The 21,038-nt window shown below is 38.6% G+C and overlaps 1 protein-coding gene across 2 annotated transcripts in view; it reads right to left on the reverse strand.

The window, feature by feature from the left end:
- The window catches only part of ADCY7 (adenylate cyclase 7), a 2,777,509-nt gene that overhangs the window by 283,877 nt on the left and 2,472,594 nt on the right, over positions 1-21,038 (reverse strand). For both annotated transcript variants that reach the window (XM_044081980.1, XM_044081981.1), the window contains 2 exons: positions 15,522-15,562; positions 12,896-12,976 (listed from right to left, as the gene is read on the reverse strand). In XM_044081980.1, coding sequence (XP_043937915.1) covers positions 12,896-12,976; positions 15,522-15,562 — 122 coding nt within the window. The remainder of the gene's footprint in view (positions 1-12,895; positions 12,977-15,521; positions 15,563-21,038) is intronic.

Genomic DNA, 21,038 nt, shown 5'->3' on the forward strand with positions numbered 1-21,038 from the left:
GGTGCAGTTTCAGGAAGAATAAAGGTACAAGTGGTGTGGGAAATCAAGGACAGATGCAAGCTCATAAATATCAATGAGATGTTTGTCCTTATCAAGGCATCCAACTCTTTGAACCATCATTGGTCCTTGGGACCTCTTCAAGTGGTTACAGATAATACTGCAATTATGTGGTACATCAACAAGCAAGGGGGAGCCAGGTCATACTCCCTTTACAGACTAGGCATGTTAGCTTGGGATACAGTGTCACAGCACAATTTCACTCTACAGGCATCCTAGATTCCATAAGAGTAAAATTGTGTGGCAGACAAGCTGAACAGGACCAGGGTTGACCCTCGTGAACGTAGAATCGAGGTCTTCAAAGATATGATCCATCTCTGGGTAGTTAGTCAAGTTCACCTCTTTGCCTCCTCTTTGAACAATCAGCTGGACTCTATATGCAAAAAGGCCTGGAAGCAGATGCCTTTTCTTTCCCTTGGACTGGAGTGTTCCTGTATGCTTCTCCACCCTTTCCACTAATATATATGATACTTCTGAAGACTCAGAAGGAATCTGTCAAGATCATTGTGGTGACTCCCTTCTGGTCCAGGTACCTGCGGGTTTTCCCTTCCTTTGGAAATGGCTAGGGACAATTACCACAAGCTTCCTTCACAGCCTAGATCTACTCACATAAGAACAGGGGTATGTTTGGTACAGACTAATACCAATAAACTTCAACTGACTCCCTGGATGATAGGTATTAATTCCTTTTAGGTACCTGTTTACTGAGGATGTGTAATGGAAGCAAGAAAGCCTGCTACTAGAAACTCATATATTAGCAATTGGAAAAGGTTTTCTAGTTGAAGCCAAGAATGTGATCAGCAACCATTCAGGGCTAGTTGTTCTCTAGTTCTACAATATTTGTATTACTCGCTATCTTATGTCCTATATTATTCCTCAGTTGAGGTTGATGTATTGGCCATTTCAGCATATCTAACCATGGATCCTCCTCTTTCCATGCAATTTCATGTCAATATTCTTGAAGTTTTGCATAAGAAGCACCCAAGAAAACCAGTGGTTGGTCCTTGGGATCTTAACATTGTGTTACAGAAGCTAACAAATTGCTCCATTTGAACCAACTAATCTAGCTGACTTATGGTTCTTAACATGTAAAAACAGTTTTACTGATTGCGCCAACCTCTGCAAGAAGAATAAGAGTAGCAAGCTCTAATGGTGAGCCAACCCCCATCTCATTTTCCATAGAGACAGGGTTTCTTTGAGAACTAATCCTCCTTTTATGCCTAAAGTAGTATCCAAGTATACTTTAAGCCAAACTATTTATCACTCTGTTTTCTTTCCTAAATCTAAAAATGAGGGAGAAAGGATACTCCATACCTTGGATGTACACAGACAATTCAGTTTATATCCTGACAGAACTAAATCTTTCAGATCTTCAACTCTATTTTTCATTTCCTGTGAAGGAAAGAAGGAAGGACAACAGGTGTCAAAACAGACTACTTCCAAAAGGTTGTCAAAGACTTTTACCTTTTGTTATACTCCCCATAACAAATCTATTCCAGGCAGGGTCAAGGTCCACCCTACCTGGGCCTTGGCTTCATCTATGGCTTTTTGGAAAGCGTTGGATTCTAGAAGTATTCTAGAAGCTGCTACTTGGACCTCTGTACACACTTTTACAAAGCACTATAAAGCTTGATTCATTCTCTTTGTTCAGATCAAGCTTTGCTAGGACCATTCTCCAGGGGCTCCTGGACTCTTCTCCTTCCAGCTCCCAAATCTAGTTAGCAAAGGCTACTGCAGCAGTGATCAATATGATGACCACAGTACAACTGTGTAAGTTAAACTGACCATAACATTAGATGTCCAAATGATCACTGGTGCAGTAGCCTCTACCTCCCTCTATCTCCCTTGTTTTTGGTGTGTTTTTTATGTCAGGGTGTGGACATTTAATTTTTGTTATTTATTACATTGTCATTTCAGGGTTCAGCCACCCTCCCTCTGCTAACAGGAAAGCTCTTAAGGGGTTCATGCCCAAACTTGCCTTACAGTCGGCTCAGCTTGAGCCACTTGACAGTTTGGGTATGTAGAACATGCCCTGAAGCTTTGGAAGCTGGCCGGCTGTTATATCTTTGGCATGATATGACCCATATAGCTAAGGCTATTGCAGGGGTGATCATTTGAACATCAGCTGGCATGGTAAGTTTAACTTACACAACTGTACAATTTAGTTATCACTTACTAAATGGGTAAGCAAGCTACTCCATGGACCACTTACAGCTATGACCCAGGCTACAGTGGCAAGATTATATACTGTATATACATATATGGACTGTTTGATATAAATTATTAACCATCATCTTTTTTTGGGGAAGTGTAAAGAAAGCATGCTACTCAGAGAAGCCCTATGTGCACATGAGAAGAACATGCAAACTCCACACAGAAAATAACAGAAGATCTGGAATAACACCCTCCCTGGTCCCTGGAGCTGGTATATACACTGTTGTAAACTCCTGGTGTTCTGGCTGCAGTGTGATTCTCAAACAATCTGGAAATATATTGTAGACTGATACGTATATTTCTTGGCATTTTAACCTTTCAGAGTTCTTCATTGTCTTAATTTTGTCTGACTGAATTATTTTATATATTTTCTGGCATTGTTTTCTGTTTCTCATCTGTCCTGAAACTGCTTCCCCCCTATTCCTGTGGTGAAGTTTATAAAACTGGTCTAACAGCTTTTGCGTTAAATGATTGCTTCAAGGCTTGCTGATTTAAAAATTGTTTCTGTTTGTAAATTCCTGCATACACTGTTGGAAACTCCTGGTGTTCTGACTGTAGTGTGATTCTCAAACAATCTGGAAATATATCGCTGATTGATGAGTATTTTTCTTGGCATTTTAATCTTTCAGAGTTCTACATTGTCTTAATTTTTCCTGACTGAATTATTTTATATATTTTATGGCATTGTTTTCTGTTTCTCATCTGTCCTGAAACTGTTTTTCCCCATCCCCCACCCTATTCTTGTGGTGGTGTTATAGTTGGTGGTATTGCAGTTGCCCGCCCCTACTGTAAATTTGATCTGGGACACCCCTCCCAGTCTGGTCTTCACTCTACTTAATACAGAGAGAACATTTGAGAAGGCCAACCCACTTAGGTTCTTAACCTTGAACTTTTCTTCTGCTCCTTCTTCCTCTCTCCTTGCACTTTACTAAAAAAAAAATAAAAAAAATTGCACTTTATTTTGCTTTTGCCTCTTCTTAAAAGTACTCAATTGTATTTATTCTGCTCCATTTATTACTGCTTGGTAGTAGTAGCCTGATTAAATTATAACTGTTATTCTAAGCCTTTTGGTTTAAGCACTTGGGCTCCAGACCAGTTGTTTTACTTTAAGAAGATTTGTGGTCTGCACTGTTGTATCAGGACAGGTAGCTTACATCCTTCTAAGTTGGGAATTGCGGAGTGAAAGCTCAGTGTCTGTTATTCTAAAAGTGTATTAGTTCTAGTTAAAGCACTTGGGCTTCAGGCCAGTTATTTTTCATTAAGACGGTTTGTGGTCTGCACTCTTGCGGGAGGAGAGGCTAGATTCTGCCCTTCTGAGCTGGGAATTTCTGGTTAAAGGCTTATTGTGCCTGTTTATTTGAACAGTTTCTTTCTGAAATTGGTGCGTCTTGGTTGCTGTAGCATAGACTAGATTCAGGCATCCTGAAATCTAGTTTTTTTGTATAACTTGAGCACTAATCCAGGCCATCTCTTTTGGAGAAGGTTCCCCTGCACCCAAGTGGCAGGAGTGTGCAGTTTGAAGACTGCTGGAACAGGGCTCAGTTTTGAGCTTTTTACTGGTTAATTGGGTAATTTGTTTAAATCAGTTTGGTTGTTTTCTATTGTTATATAAAAAATTGCACTTTATTCATCTGCTTTTACTTTGTGTTTCTTCCTACTTTATTATTTTCATCTGCTTTTACTTTGTGTTTCTTCCTACTTTATTATTTTGCTTTTGCTGCTTGTTCTTAAAAGTACTTAATTGCATTTATTCTGCTGCATTTATTACTACTTGTTATTAGCCTGATTACATTGTAACTGTTATTCTAAGCCTTTGGCTGAAGCACTTGGACTTCAGACCAGTTGTTTTACATTAAGAAGGTTTGTGGTCTACACTGTTGTGGCAGGACAGGTAGCTTACATCCTTCTAAGTTGGGAGTTGCTGATTGAAGGCTTAGTGTCTGTTATTCTAAAAATGTATTAGTTCTGGTTTAAGCACTTGGGCTTTGGGCCAGTTATTTTATATTAAGAAGGTGTGGTCTGCACTCTTGTGGGAGGAGAGGGTAGATTCTGCCCTTCTGAGCTGGGAGTTTCTGGTTAAAGGCTTATTGTGCCAGCTTATTTTGACTGTTTCTTTCTGAAACTGGTACACTTAGTTTGCTGTAGCACAGACTAAATCCAGACCTGCTGAATCTAGCTTTGTTTGTAAAACCTGAGCACTAATCCAGACCATCTTTTTTTGGAGAAGGTTCCACTGTACTCTAGTGGCAGGAGTGTGCAGTTAGAACTTGTCTGATCAAGGACTGCTGGAACAAGGCTCAGTTTTTAGCTTTTTATTGGTTAATTTGTTTAAATCAGTCTGTTCATTTGCTACTATTAAAAAAAAAAAAAAAAATATATATATATATATATATATATATATATATATATATATATATATACATACATACATACATATACACAGACACTTTATGCCCCACCACTTAGGTAGGGTTAAACTATTCCCGGCACCATAAAGTCTGCTCTTCAAATTCCCTTAGAACTAGCCAGTTTTTTAGTTTTAGCACTAAAATCTGTTTATTTGAGCTCAGCACTTGTTCAGAACGTGTTGTAAGCACTAAATAAGCTACAAATTACTACAGCACTCAACTTTCCTCACTTGTTTAGAGGAAAACAGTTTTTAGTACTAAACAAGCACCTATCCAGGCATGTCTAAGGGTCACCTCCTGGTGTTTTCACCTGTCTTCCTGATGAATCTGGGCATCTTGGGGCAATGCAGCAATTTCATCAAGTTCATAGGTTGGTACTAGGCTATTGGGCCTAGGGCCTACATAAGCCTAGCCAAAAAAGTACTCTGGCTTTCACCAGCCAAGACAATTATTTTCCTGTGCTCCTGTTGAACAGAGCCACAGAGGTGATCCCTGGGGTGAATTTCCTATTTCCCACCAATCATCAAGATTTTTCTTGAAGAGTGCTAATGAGGAGATTTGACATAGATCGGTAGTTTGTTCCAGAGTATGGGAAGTCTCTGGGACAGAATGCACACAGACTACCCTCTCCTCCTACCACCCAACACTACAACCTGTGAGAGATCCTCTTACATAACCAAACTGGAAGCAAAGCTCTCTTCACCCAAGACTGGACTAGACAGTCAAGAGGAGAAGGTAAACATTTGCACCATACCACACTCATCACATAGTCCTTCAAAACCTACACCACCAAAACACACACATAGAAACACGAAACACACACCTACATTTGTGAAGGCTATGAATAAAAACTGCTCAAGCAACAGGAGACCTCCAAAGCAGAAACGCAAGCAACCTCCACCCCCCCAACACAACCCAAATGACACACAGCCCACAAACTCAGTGTGTCACTCAACCACAGCCCATAAGGCATAACAATGTACCCAACACTGTAGTCATAGGTGACTCTATAGTCAGGCACACTGATGTTCCACTCACCAGGCTAAACAAGGAGAAAGTGACAGTCAGCTGCCTGTCAGGTGCCAGGATTCACCACATAATGCATGCACTCAGGTCATTCCACAACAAGCACAAATATGACTCTGTCACTGTCCATGTTGGTGTGAATGACCTGAGACGTACTTCCCTGGACTACATGAAGAGAGACACGGAGGAGCTCCCCGATCTTGTAGCCCAGGCAGGTATGACCCTAGCCCTGAGTAGCATCCTGCCATCACCCAGAATGATACCACAGTACAAGGACAAAATGATTGACTTCAACAATTGGCTAAGCTTCTAGTGTCATTCTATGGGGATCCGGTATCTGCCTGCCTGGGATGACATGATCGACACACCACGATACTTTGCCAGAGATGGCCTGCACCTGTTGCCCTTGGGATTTCAGATACTGGCTAAGGCTCTTGCCATCCCTATAGTGCCCTTTTTAGGTAAGGTTCAAATGGCAAATTCACCACCTTAACAGGTACAACAAGCAAAATCTGAGGGTAATGCTATTCAATGCTAGAAGTCTAAACCTCAAAATGCATTCACTCAAGGCACTCCATAATATGGAGAACATCGACATCTGTGCAGTGACAAGAGACCTGGTTCAAGGCTCCAGAGAGCACCCCTGCATTACCAAGCTATAATTCATACCACACCTTTCGGCCACCTAACCTGGACCAAAACATTAAAGGTGGAGGTGTGTCCATATTCATTAAGGATATCCACATTTCCAGGCTAGTTGCTCAGCATAATGCATCCGAGATTATCCAAGTGCAACTAACTCTGGGCAAGGCTGCAATCCAAATTGTAACTTGCTACAGATCCCCCACCATGCCCCACTCCTCATTTCTTGATACACTGGAAAATAGGGTACAACCCAACACCCTAATAATGGGCAATTTCAACTACCCCACCATTAACTGGGAAAACTACTCATGTACCAACTCTTTTGCTCAACGTTTTCTGGAATTCATAAATTTCAATGCATTGGATCAACTTATCCACACCCCCACCAGGGGTAGCAATATCCTAGACCTGGTCATTACCAACATGGGCGACTAGTGTTGCACACCAGAGGTCAATTCCTTGTTGGTCAGATCTGACCACAAGCTAATCATCCTAGACATCCACATCCCGCTTCCACCCTCCATTAGAGAAACCACCATAAAAAAATTCTCCAAAGCCAACTTCATGCTTCTTAAGACAGAAGTGGCAAACTTCATGACACACATGCAGATGGACAATAGAGGTACGACTGCTGAATCCTACACAAATGCACTTTATAAGCACTTACACAAGTGCATGAATCGTGCTATCCCTAACAGAACCAAAATGCTATCCTCCAAAAAAAGGAAGCCAATCTGGTGGTCCCCCTACCATAAACAAACTCTACAACAGAAGAAAGCAACTGTTGCAAAAAAGAAAATCCCATGATTGGAGGAACTCCCTGGTCAGCCTCAGTAAGAAGCTGAGATCCCGCATAAAATCCTCTAAAGCTAGTTATGAAAACAAAATCACCACTGATTCTAAAGACACCAAAGCATTCTATAGCTATGTCAAGAATCTTAATGGCAACACTCAGATTTGCTCGGAGTTACAGCACAATGGCACTAAATATACAGACCCAACTGATATTGCCAACAACCTGGCAGATAGGTTCAGTGCTAACTTTACCCCCCTCTCACCCCCTAAAGGGCTCATCTCTATACCGGAAGAATGCAAAGTTCCTGTAATCATGGCTGCACAGGTAAAAAACACACTCTCCAAAGCCAAGAACATGGCATCCATGGGACCTGACAACATCCCAGGCTGCATTCTAGAAGAACTGTGGAATGAACTGGCACCCCACCTAAGCACCATGTTCAGTCATAGCCTCACCTCAGACTTTGTGCCCACTGAATGGCGCACAGTAATGATTATCCCACTCCACAAAGGGGGAGCCACCACGGACCCCAGGAACTACCGCCCCATTAGCCTAATGAGCCTGGTCTGCAAGGCCATGGAATGTATCATCATGGATCTTATACACAAAGACATTGGTAATCTCCAAACTCTGGACCCCACCCAGTTTGGGTTTGTAAAAGGCAGATCATGTCTCCTAAACCTGACAGACTTCTTTGAAGCAGTCACCAAAGCCGTAGACGAGGGTAAGATGGTTCACACAGCCTATCTAGATCACACCAAGGCTTCTGACACCACCCCCCACTCTGGATTTATAGATAAACTCACTAAACTAGGTATAAATCCCTATGTCACAAGATGGGTTGCCACCTGGCTCACTGACAAAACCCACACTGTGAAAGTAGCAGACTCCAACTCCGATTTCAGACCAGTGACAAGTGGAGTACCACAAGGTTCAGTCCTGGGTGCTCTCCTGTATTGTATCTACTTTTATGAAGTACAGGCTAACACAGAAGGTCTTTGGCTAACGAAGTTCACAAATGACTGCAAACTAGGAGCAATAACTGAAAATCCTAATGATGTGGACATCCTACAAAAAGGGCCTCATGGAGACAGATGCCTGGTGTCAAAGTCATGGCCTCAAGCTCAATGCCAAAAAGTGCATTGTCATCCCCTTTGGTAAAAACTCTGTACCCATGAGCTACCACATAGGTGGTAGTCTACTTAACACCGAAAGTGTGATAAGAGGCCTTGGGACACAGGTGGACAGCAGTCTCTCTTTTGATAATCACATCACCACAGTAGTCAGGAAATCCTTCTTTGTGGCACACCTCATCACAAAAGGTTTCTCATCCAGGAAAAAAGAGGTCATTGTTCCCCTCTACTCATCACAAATTAGACCCATTATAGAGTACGATGCCACTTTTGGTATGTACCTCACAAGACATCTACAACAACTGGAAAGGCCACATAAATATCTCTCAGTGGATTACCGGCTTCAAACAGATGCCCTACTCAGACCGTCTCAAAAAACTCCAGCTTTACTCCGTTGCATTTCGCCTACTCAGAGGCAATCTTTGCCTAGCATACAAACTATGTCAAACCCAGAGCTGTTGGACATGCTTCACTTGAAGAAATCCCAATCTCTCTGAGCTACACGCTATAGGGACCTAAACCTTGTCACTACATTAAACAGAACATGCTGGAGGGACAGATTCCTGTCCCAGAGACTTCCCATACTCTTGAACAAACTACCTATCTATATCAAACAAAGCTCCTCATTAGCACTCTTCAAGAAAAATCTTGATGATTGGATGGGAAATAGAAAATTCACCCTGGGGATCACCTCTGTGGCTCTGCTCGACAGGGGCACAAGAAAATAATTTTCTTGGGTGGCGAAAGCCAGGGTACCTTTTTGGCTAGGCTTATATAGGCCTTATAGCCAATAGCCTAGTACCTACCTATGAACTTATGAACAACCTATGTCACTGAGCTAGTGTGCTGCTCAAAAGATAACAGCATCATCTTGAAACTAAGAGTAAAGTGAAACTTAGTCATACAAATTCTAAGTGGAAGGAAGTAAATATGAGAACACCAAATGTAATGAAATGTTTTCCTTCAGCGATAAATGTTTCAGCTTGCCTTTCAGGGTGCAGCAGAGGACTACATTTTTTCCTCTTACATTTCCATGGAGAAAAGTTGATAACAGGGCATTAAATGCCAGAACACTGGTTTCTTCAAAGCTAAAAGTTAATGTTTCCTGAAAACATGCAAGTTTTTTTTTCACATGGGGGAATAAAGATAAAAAATAACATATACCAATTAGTGTAAGTAGGAGCACAGGCAATAAGATGCATCTTAACATGGAAAACTCAATTTCAGGTTAATTAAGGAGTGTGTTAGTAGCTATCTATTTGGGAGAAATGTTCCTATTAAGAGGGTTAAACATTATTTGAATACGTACATCATTATGTGTGCTTGCATTAAAGTTAACAGGTTCTGGGGATGTTCTGAAGGTTTGTTTGTTTTTTTGTTTGAGGGCTTTCCCAGGACCTAAATACGGCCTGTGCCTTGAAGAGGACATGCTGGAGGGACACATTTGTCTCCCAGTGACTGCTGTCTCTTTGGAAAAAGCTGCTAATTCATATGAAGCAGAGCATCTCTATGACACTCTTCAAAAGGAACCTGGACGAGTAGATGGGGCACCACAAATTCTTACTGGGGATAGTGCCCACAACCCTCCTGCACATGGACAGTCATTACTAAATCCAATCCTGGGTACTGACTAGAGTATCTATGGTATTATATTGGAATGAAACAGCTAGGCTTGAAATGACCTCCGGGTCGATAGCCTAGTCACCTCCTATGATCCTATTAAAACAAAACATCTTATAAAATGTGACATAGGTTCCAATGTCATAGATAAGAAAAACTGAATAAAGAATTAGCCTGCCAAACATTAGTGGGTGCATGTATCACAAAAGCTGAAAGTAGACATTTAAAAAAGCTGCCATAAAAATATATATGTATGTATGTGTATATATATATATATATATATATATATATATATATATATATATATATATATATATGTGTGTGTATATAAAATAGGTGGGAATAATGTGCAAACAGCAATGCTGCAGGAGACACATTTGGAAAGAAATGTGCATGTACATTCGATAAAGGAGTTTGCGACAGGCATTCAACAGAATATCAGGGATAAAGAAAAGAGGAGTCCTTCAATTAATTGCTAGAGGAGACCCAATAGTGATAGAAGAGGACAAAAAGATAATAATGGCAAATTTGAGGTAGCAAGAGACTACTGGCAAGGGAAGAGGACTACACAGGGATGTATTTATATCCTACCTAAAACTGCTATTATGGAGCTTAACAAAAATTTGGAAGAAGTAATCAGCGTTCAGCAGGGATTATTATTTGCAGGTGGATTTGCAACAATGAAGATGTATCTGTGTGGTCTAGAAGGAGAAAATATAACAAAAAAGGGTAGATCTCTGAAGAAATTTATGAAAGCATGCAGCTTATAAGATAGACATCATGCAATATTTTATATGCCCTACTAATTATCCCTTTTTTAACAGTGGCTTCTGTTCTAGATTCATTTAAAACTCAACTAGTATGGGTCTTTCATTTAGGATTCCCCTATCCCTTTATCTTTGCTGATACGCTGGTACCAGTCTCTGATTGGGAGGGAAATCACTAGCCTGCAATCCAAATGTCTTTGTGGCCTCTTCCCATTCTATTACCTTTCCCTTTCTAATTATTTGCTCTGAATACCTTGGCTCCTTTGCCAGCTTCCTCTAGTAAATTCCAGCCCCCTCTTGCCTATTCTCTGTACACCTAATTGCAGTTATCCCTATCAGCAGAATTTCCTTTCTCCATTCTCAGGTTTGCTTAGTTCTTAGTATACTTTCTACTACTTTATGAATATAAAATATTCTGTATGACTGTTGTTATTCTCCTTAAAGATCTGTATCCAAACTCCAACTCTTTCCTTATTTCTTGGCTTACCTCTCTGCTTCAGTGTCATCCCTTTTCACTCCAAATTGTAGCTTTCTGCTTGTGTTAAGTGTAAGAGCCTTAACTGTGAGCTCTAAAATAACTCTTCAGATTAGATAATTCTAAATGTCTTTATTCTACTGGGAGTAGAAACTTATCCCACTTGACACCTGCCCTCTTCCTCTCCAGGAAAAAAAATTCAACTCTTTATTAATTACCATCTACAAATTCTCCTCTGGTTCATAAAAATATGCCTGACCCGAGTATAAAGCTGAAGGGGAAAAAAAAGATTTTTACTGCTTGTACCTTACTATCAATATTCATAGGCAAGAGCTTCCAGTTTCTCAATTTTTGTATTATCTTTTAACCTCTTCCCACATATTCTTAGCTGCTATAACAGAATCCTGTTTAATCCATACTCCTAAAATACTTCATTTTATCATGTCCCAGTAAAGATGGGTATTGCTGAACCAATTACTGTGTGGGTATACAGTACAGAGCTATAGCCTTTGTTTTATCTTCATTATTTTTTTTTTTATCATGAAAAAAAATGGAACTATCTCAGAATATTTTGATTCCACTGGGTACAAAATAATATATTCTGCAAATAAAGCCAACTTTTCTTGAACACTATACCAATTATATCCTTGAATTACAGAGTTCCTTATTTCTTTGCTAATGGTTCTAAATATAACACAAACAACAAAGGGGAAAGAACATTCCTGCCTGGTTCTTCTTTTCAGACACAGCTTATCAGAGAGAAACCCTCCTACTTTGATTTTTGCCTCTGATCTCTCACATATCTGTCTAATTAACCTTATGATTGTATCAGGAAATGCAAATGCTCCCATTGCCCTATTCATAAAATACAAGGTCACAGAGTCAAATGTTTTCTCTGCATCAAGACCCACCACTAGCAGTGGTATTTTCTTACATTCTGCTTCCCTCTGGATCATCATTGCTCTATTAATATTGTAAAATGTTTGCCTCCCCTCCTCAAAACCACACTGATCCATATCTATCAATTTTGGCATCACCTCTGGGATTCTTTTATCCATTATAGATGTAAGCACTTTATAATCATGGTTGAAATGGGACTATATGAAACTGGATTTTACTGTCTTTAGGTATTACAGCCACCACACCTTTTTTTCTCTCTAGAATATTGGCACCTCCTCTCCTTTTAAAATGCTGTTTAAAAAAAAAACTTCCAGAACTTTATCTTTTTCTCCCTTCGTAGCTTCCAAACTTCCACTAGAATACCATCGATTCCTGGAGACTTTCCTGCAGATTGAGTGTACGTCACAGTTGTTCACTCATCTCCTCCTATCTCAAATGTTAATTTTTGAGCCTTGTTTATCTCTCACCTTGGCATACTCAAGTCTTCCATAAATATTTCCATTTGTGCTTGTTCTTGATTTCCACATTTTCTCTGCTTCATAAAAATTTACATAAAATTTCAAAAATATCTCTAATACCTGTACAGGATATCTGGTTATTTTTAAATGCTCCCCAAGTTTGGCAACGACCCTTTCTACTTTTTATTGCCTGAGTGACTGTGCCAAAAGTGTTTTGCTCTAGAGTTATTATCAAAATCAGTTGCTTAAGAGGAAGATTAGAAGTATCCTATTTATGAAAAAAAAGGACATGCAAGTTAAAAATGCCTGTTAGTTTTCAATGTCAGTCTATTTCAAAGCATTTATAAGCAGATGATTTCCATTCTGATATATTCCAACATGTAAACTATGACATACTTGCGTGAACTGAACCCTTCAATTGCTTCTCCTAGTTTTTCTTCAAATTCTTCATTCATTTTAATCTTCTGTGACCTGTTCCTGCAGCACAAATGGGAAAAATAAATTCAAAGTTACAATCAAATACAGTGCATTACATGGTCAATGACAGATATTTACCAGCCAAGAGCACACCACAGGGCATTTGTTTGATCTTCTGTACACATGGACCGCACAACTATGAGCTGTAAATCTTTGGTTCCTGACAAATCTATCTAGGCTATATATAAATGTGCTTCCCTTTTCGAAATTCTACACTGATTCTGAAAGAAAGTTTGGCATTTCTACTACTCCTTAACAAAACCAGTTCATTCTCACTTCATTATCTCATTTAACTTTTTCAAATCTAAACATTTTTTTCTAGAGACTGGACTTTATACTTTTATCCTTAACTGCATTTTTTCAAATATATATATATATATATATATATGCACACAAAAGTCCTGGGAACATATACCAATCACAAACTTGCTATACCAAATAATTCTTTGAAAAATTTTCTCCTTGAGCAAAAAATGTTCTCCTTAAGCAAGTCTTGTAGAATAAAAACACAGCTTTATTACGAAAATGCAGTAGGTAAGCGCTTTCATGGGACTACCTTCCACTTTATCAGACCATTACAATAGCAGTACTATCCATTTATTTATAAGGCAAGTTAAATTGGTAAAACCAATTAAATAGTAATTACCCATTCATTTTAAAGAGATATTCATCTCTACTTGAATCACTTGCATTGTTTCTATTCAAACATTACTAATATAAAAACACATATACAAGTATATAAAAATATATAAATTGCACACATAAAAATAATAAAATGCATACATAAAATAATAAAATGAATCCTTTAACTGTTTCCCATGTCATACTTCAATCTCATCCTAAATACACACCATTCTGTTGTGAACTTCATAACTTTGATTTAACATACATGGTTAATACTACTACTAACATAATTCCTATTCATACTGGGTCTCATTAACGTAGAGACCTGTTCTTTAGTATTGGCTTTATTGGTATCCTGTCATTTAGTCCCTTACCTCTGTTGCCTCTTAACCTGACTATCCACCTTACTTCTGATGTTTCTATTTTTTTTGTATATTCCTTTCCCACTTGCAAATTGTTTTTTTTTTTTTTTTGTTTCCATACATTTTTTTTTCACTTGGTACTGCAAATTATTTGTATATGCTTGACATTTTACATTTTCCTGTTGCTTACAAATAATTCCTGCAACCTTTATATCCACTTCAGATTTCAACAGCCTTTTATTAAACTCACCATTTAGATTCAATATAGAAAAACTGAAAAAAAAAATGACTCCTGCAATGAACATACAGCTATATATTCCTCTTCGTGTCCTTCCATATTTAAGCAGCACCATTTACAGGAACCAGATATGTCACAATTTTGTGAATCCCTTTTAAATGGGGGACTTTGTCAAAATTTGACACTTTTTGAGTGAGCAAGTGCAAGTCTCCAGCACTTCCCCTTGGATTGGGGGCATAATCCTTCTACCTCCTTAACTGATAAAACCTGGTCAAAAGGTTGCACAGCATAAGTACAAGTGTTGGACTTTAAACAAAATGGTCCTTTTATTAAAAGGGACTCGAACTGTGGTTACCATGGGTACCCTACATTCCATCCCTTAACCAGATTTTAGCCCACTTTGTATTCAAAAGGAATAAGAAAAAATATATATTAATGTTTCTATTTTATAATACCATAAAGTATCACATAACAAAAATACATTTTAGCTACTATACTTATCATCCACTGAAACTAAAAAATATTCATATAGTCCAACTGACATAATTTCTTCTCAACTCTTCGTGCAGTCAAACTGCAAACAACTTGTGCAACAGCCTGTTTCTTAGAAGTCTCAGTTTATTGTGTAATCCATTACTGTAGTTTGCCCCATAAAATAAATCACACTTGTTTGCCAAAAGCTTTGTAAATCTTTTCTTTCTTCCTTTGTAGTCAGACAGCAGAATGAACTTATTTATTATGGTGAATCAATTTTTTTTTCATATCTATTAAACAGCAAGCAAGAAATTCTAGTCAACTATCCTTACTTTCTGAATAAATGCATCAAGATAGAATCCAGTCCTTCTTACAGTTTGCTTCTTAGCATTTATAATCTATTTATAATCTGTTTTCTTATGCAGTATTTCACTACAGACTGCTTCAAAAAATTTTAACCAATCTGTTGCACAAACTAGTATCCTTCTGAATGTCTTGTTCTGCAATATTCACAAACATTTCATCAAGGATATGTAGATGCAATAGTCATCCTAGACAACTTCTTTTAGTTACAGATGAATAGGCATTTTTACTGTTATTTAGTTCATGTTACTAATGCCTTAAAATGGACTTCAATGACAACTTTATAGTCATACCTTACACAGTGTTACTCTAGGATCAGATGACTGATGCCATTAAGTATCCAAACAAAAAAGAAAGCATTACAAGCATTCCACTGCAAAGCATAACACAGTCTGCAGCTTTTCACTATGCCTATTTACCTTGAAAGAAGCTGCAGTGTTTAGACTAATTTATGATATGCTCCATGAAAGGTACATGAACATACCTGGGTATACTTCTATCCCAGTCATTAGATGGATGGAGTTCCTGCAAAGAAAGAAATATACATTTAGTTGCTAATTGAGTAAATCTGAGATTTGTATGTAGCTAATTAGCAGAACACTACAAAAGTAAATACTATTTCAATGCTACAGAAGTTACTTAAGAAAAATATTAAGAAGATTCAATAATCACAAATAAGATAAGACCAGGCCTAGTGCAGACTATGAGAATTTTAATAAATTTTCATTAAAGATTCTGCCAAGCAAATTTATTCTGTCCACCCATGATGCCATGAGTATTTTCTCTCTTTTACTGCTTACTATTAGTATAACAAAATGCAAACAAGGTGATTTATACCTGTTGTGAAAAAATACAAGACTCAATGCCAAAGTTCATGAAAAGAATGCTTCTGCAAGGCCACTGTAGACAGAACTGAAGCCCTAATTATGCCCTGGCAACCCAAGTCAGGTTAATGGCTTAAAGCCTCAGAGAAGGCAGCCAAGTTGGGAAAGAAGTGAAAGTTTGATGTTAGCTTGATCGTCCTTGGGTGATCATAGTACAAGTCCTGCTATAAAATTGGCAGGTCAAAGAAAGCCTCAGATATGAACACCATGTAAAAAGGAAAAACAGATTTAACCCAGAAGGGCTCAAGTGAAATCTAGTATCTCATCTGTGACCCAGAGGGTGACAGGACTAACAATAAACAGAGAAAAAAGGATTAGTCCAGATAAAATCACTTTAGCCGGCAGATCTAGCAGACTCTCTCTCTCGCTGATACCCTCCCTGTGGCATGAATAAGGCACCTTCTTGAAGTTTCATGTAGTTTATTCAGTTAAGTAGGTAGATGGATGAGTGTTTTTGTTCATCTATTTAAATGAATAAACTACTTGAAACACCAACAACGCATCTTTATTCCTCCCACAGGAAGGGCACTGGATTCATGTCAAATAATCGAACAATTAAAACATTGTACCTGAGTTCAGTGACATGAGAGCGTTGAACGTGTTAAACATCAAAAGCCAATATCAGCAAATCTCACCACAGTGAATTGCAATAGTTGGCCAACAGCTGCGACATTAGCATCTTACATGTTACTTTTGGTATTTATAACCTGATAGGAGTAAATATATATATTTTTCTACCTTATGTGCAGCTGTTGGCCAACTATTGTGATTCGATGTGTTAAGATTTGCTGATGTTGGCTTTTGAAGATTAACACGTTCGATGCTCCCATCTTGCTGAACTCAGGTTCAATGTTTTAATCATTTGATCATTTGACAAGTATCCGAAGGGCATCAGAAACAGTCTCTCTTAGATCTGCTAGCTAAAGTAATTTCATTTGTACTAATCCTTTGTACTCTTATTTCCATGCAAAAAGGGGAGGATACAGGAGTATATAATAGTATAGCTGGGCATTAGTCATTGCATGGAAACATACATCAGTGCTTAATAAGACAATGGGCCATCTCTGATGGCCAACTGGGGAGGGAGTAGAGAGCACATAAAAATACCTGCTAGTGTTTGTGTATTGCTGGGTATAATCTTCTCCTCCTCCTCTTGCCTGGGAACCCATGGACATCAGGAAACAGAAGGAATGAGAAGACAAATAAGATAATGGCTTGATCACAGTGAGGAAAGGGCCAAAAATGGATGCAAAAACTACTTAAAAAAAAAAAAAAAAAAAAGGAAACACAAGGACATTGAAAACATTGTGTTCAGTCTGTATTTACTTCTGTTGTGTGTAACAATGCAGAAGGGTTCATAATAATTCGTTTCTGAATAAGTTTTATAACTGGGCAGAAAGGACAGGCTTAAGACTTAGCCCTAAAAAATGCCAAATAACGTATTTTGGTCTGCCTTCTGTCTACCTAGTGTCAAACGTTACATATTACTTGATGTGGAAACCTTAACTGAAGTATGTCTGTAAAGACCAGGCTATTCTAATTATGACAGGCCTATCCTTTACTAGTCATGTAACCTCTCTTCAAAACAAGTAATGGGATTAATCTTAAAATCAGTATCTCTCAGAGACCAAAATCTACTACTTTTATAGAAGTCATATATGTGCCCAATTTAGGAACATAATAGTTTCTGGATGCATTCTAGCGTCAGTTAAAGGACTTTGCTAAATAAACCAGAATAGAAAGAATTAGAATAATAAGTCAATGAAAAGACTTCTCTGCTATGAAAATCATGCTGAAAAAAGGATACAGTCTGACAGGTTAGGCACATTTGACTGCAGAAAGTGTAATTACTGCCAATATATGGCGAATGATAGTCGCTTTTTACATCCCACCACAAAAAGGAAATGAGTTTAAGCATTATGCCAACTGCAGCTCTAGGGATTTGGTTTATTAGTAAAGTACACTAAATGTCTGGTATTCTACATAGGTAAGACCAACTGTACCCTTAGAGAATGGGTAAGACAGCACCTATATGACATCAACAGAGAAGATGACAACAACGCCCTAGCGAGACGTGTTGAACAATGACAACACACAAATTTAAATTTTTGGCTATTGAGTTTGTTAGTAAAAGTATGAGATTAAGTAATGTGAAGGATTACACAGAAACATACGAGATGAGATGGATTATGAGATTAAAGGCTGATAAAAACTGGAGTTTAAATGATAGAGTCAGTTTAAAGCCATTTTTTATAGATAGACCTTTAGAACATTGACAATACCCACCTTTTTCATTCTGTTTATTGATTTTAGATATTCTAATGGTTAGGTATATACGCACAGCTGTTATAGGTTATGTCTTGCATTATCGATTATGCTGTTGTGTCATACAAACATTTTTCACTGAGATATTGGCTTTTACGAACCCTAACTGAATTAAACAAAAATTTTTCTTTCCTCAAGTGGCTGTGGTGTATTTCTCTCTGTGCTGTTATACTATTTTGCTGTGGACTTTGGTCTTTTTCCAGAGGGATACTTTATTCTCCGACATCTGTTTTGTTAAATTTATAATCAGGACAATGTTTACTTCTATTCTAAGGGATTCCATTTCCAAGTCTTCATTTTTACTGTGAAACAAAACTGTGCAGGGAATTCCCATTTACATCAAGGCAATGGTAGTAAAAGAGGAACAAAGGCTTCACAGCATAGAGTGAGAAGTCTCAGGGTTTCACAGCATAGAGTGAGAAGCCTCAGGGCTTCACGCCATAGAGTGAGAAGCCTCAAGGCTTCACAGCATAGAGTGAGAAGCCTCAAGGCTTTACAACATGCAGTGAGAAGCCTCAAGGCTTCACAGCATGCAGTGAGAAGCCTCAAGGCTTCACAGCATGCAGTGAGAAGCCTCAAGGCTTCACAGCATAGAGTGAGAAGCCTCAAGGCTTCACAGCATACAGTGAGAAGATACCACAGCATTCAAATTTTTGAAGCTTTGCTAAGGCTAAGCCTCTGCTCCACAGAGAGCAACAGACTTCTGATGAGACCATGACCTCCATGTCAATGATAATTTGTATTTTTATTGATCATTCTATAGTTATTCAACAGAATTACACTGTTAAGAAAAAAATAATGGGAGTAAGAATGCAGTGAAGAAGTAGAAATAGAAGCCTAAACCCAAGCTGCACCAGAGTGAGAACAGTTTATTGCTATGGTCATTGATGGTATATTTTGACTGCTTTGATGAAAAGCAATAAAAAAGCAAACCTGCTAACTGACACCAAATCAGTTTCTGTCTGAAGCCTCAGCATTTACTGCTGATTTCATTCTTGTGCATCTGTTTACAAAGTAACATAACCTTCACTTGGGCTACTATAACAATGTGTTGTGTTTTGTACATGTATGCTAGTTGCTTTACAGATTTCTTGCAGTTGCTGTTTAAAAGTCACCAATTAATCATTTTCTGTAATTCACAAGACAGAGCAGGCTTAACATTCATTACATCAAAGCCTGGGTTAAACCTTTTTATTTTATTTATTCATTTATTTACATGTGTTAATGTGGGTATTGTGCTGATCCGCATGAATGATTTTCAACCCAGCCCTGAAGAATGTTAGTTGCATTTTGTCAAGTGAAACGTGGAGGGGTTCTAAATTATTATGCTGACTTTTGAAGAAGCAACTCAGTGCAGTATTTTACTGTGTAGGGACACTCCACAAAAGCGTTAGGGAAATTCTTGCAAATATCATCAGTAAGGGGAACCAAAACAACAAACAAATGTCAGATCCCAAACAAATTATGCAAATAATCAATACAAATATATAATGCATTTGCTGCAATTCAACCTAAAATACAGACTTGGAAAATTGGATGGAAGCAACTTACCTTTTTTGTAACATCATACCTGACCTGAAGAATGCAAGTGGACCCTGAAAGCATCACAAGATGCACACAGTCTGATAGCAAGGAGGCAAACCACTTAGAGTCAAACAGGAAACATTTTAAGTCAGAGGTATGCCGTAAAACAAGTGATTAAAGCAGACAAATGACATTTAAAAATTGATAAAAGGCAGCAGTGCAGCTGGAGATAAGAATACACTTGGGAATAAGAACTAGCTTCAGACCAGTTGTTTTACATTAGGAAGGTTTGTGGCAAGCACTGTGGTGGCAGGACAGGTAGCTTTCATCCTTCTAAGTTGGGAACTGTTGATTGAGAGCCCAGTGTCCAAGTGTATTAGTTCTGGTTTAGGCACTTGGGCTTCAGGCCAGTTATTTTACATTAAGAAGGTTCGTGGTCTGCACTCTTGTGGGAGAAGAGGCTGGACTCTGCCCTTCTGAGCTGGGAATTTTCTGGTTAAAGGTTTATAGTGCCTGAATATTTGAACTGTATCTTACTGAAATTGGTTCACCTTGTTTGCTCTAGCATAGACTAGATCCAGGCCTACTGAATCTAGCATTGTTTATATACTTGTTGTTTGTTTGCTTGTTATTTCCCTGGAAGCTAATTCACCTAATACGCAACTTCTCAGCGCTTCTGTGGATCACTAGTGATATCTGCATTGCTTACTGTACTTATTTCCTTGTTTCACTTGAAAGAAAGTTACTGTTTGTCGTTTTTGCATTTAGTTACTTGTATCACATTGCACTCAAGTTACCTGGCACTTGCTCACTAAAGCAATTATATAAGTCAGCACTAAAAATTAAAAGCACTACACCCTCACTCCCCACTGGCCCTTCTTTTCAATTAAGGATTTCCCAATATTATTCTAGCATGTCCAAAGGTCAGTTGTCAATCTCCTCTCCGGTCCAGCTGGTGAATCTGGGAATCTTGAGGCAATGTTATAACTGCCTCATGTACACAGACAACCCTCTCCTCCTCCCACATAACACAAATACTTGCGAGAGATGCAGCTATTTAGCCAAACTGGAGGCTGAGCTCTCTCAACTCAGGACTGGCAAGACCAGACAGGAGGAGAAGGCAACTACACACACCACAAAACCAGCCTCACATAATGCTACCACTCCACTGAATCAAACACATAAACACACAAAGACATACTCGGAGGCTCTGAGTAAAAATTTACCTAAACAGCAGAGGCCTCCAAAGCAGACACCCAAACAACTGC

The sequence above is a fragment of the Protopterus annectens genome, chromosome 8.part1 (assembly GCF_019279795.1).
Source record: "Protopterus annectens isolate FY-2018-M chromosome 8.part1, PAN1.0, whole genome shotgun sequence".
NCBI classification, from domain to species: Eukaryota; Metazoa; Chordata; order Ceratodontiformes; family Protopteridae; genus Protopterus; species Protopterus annectens.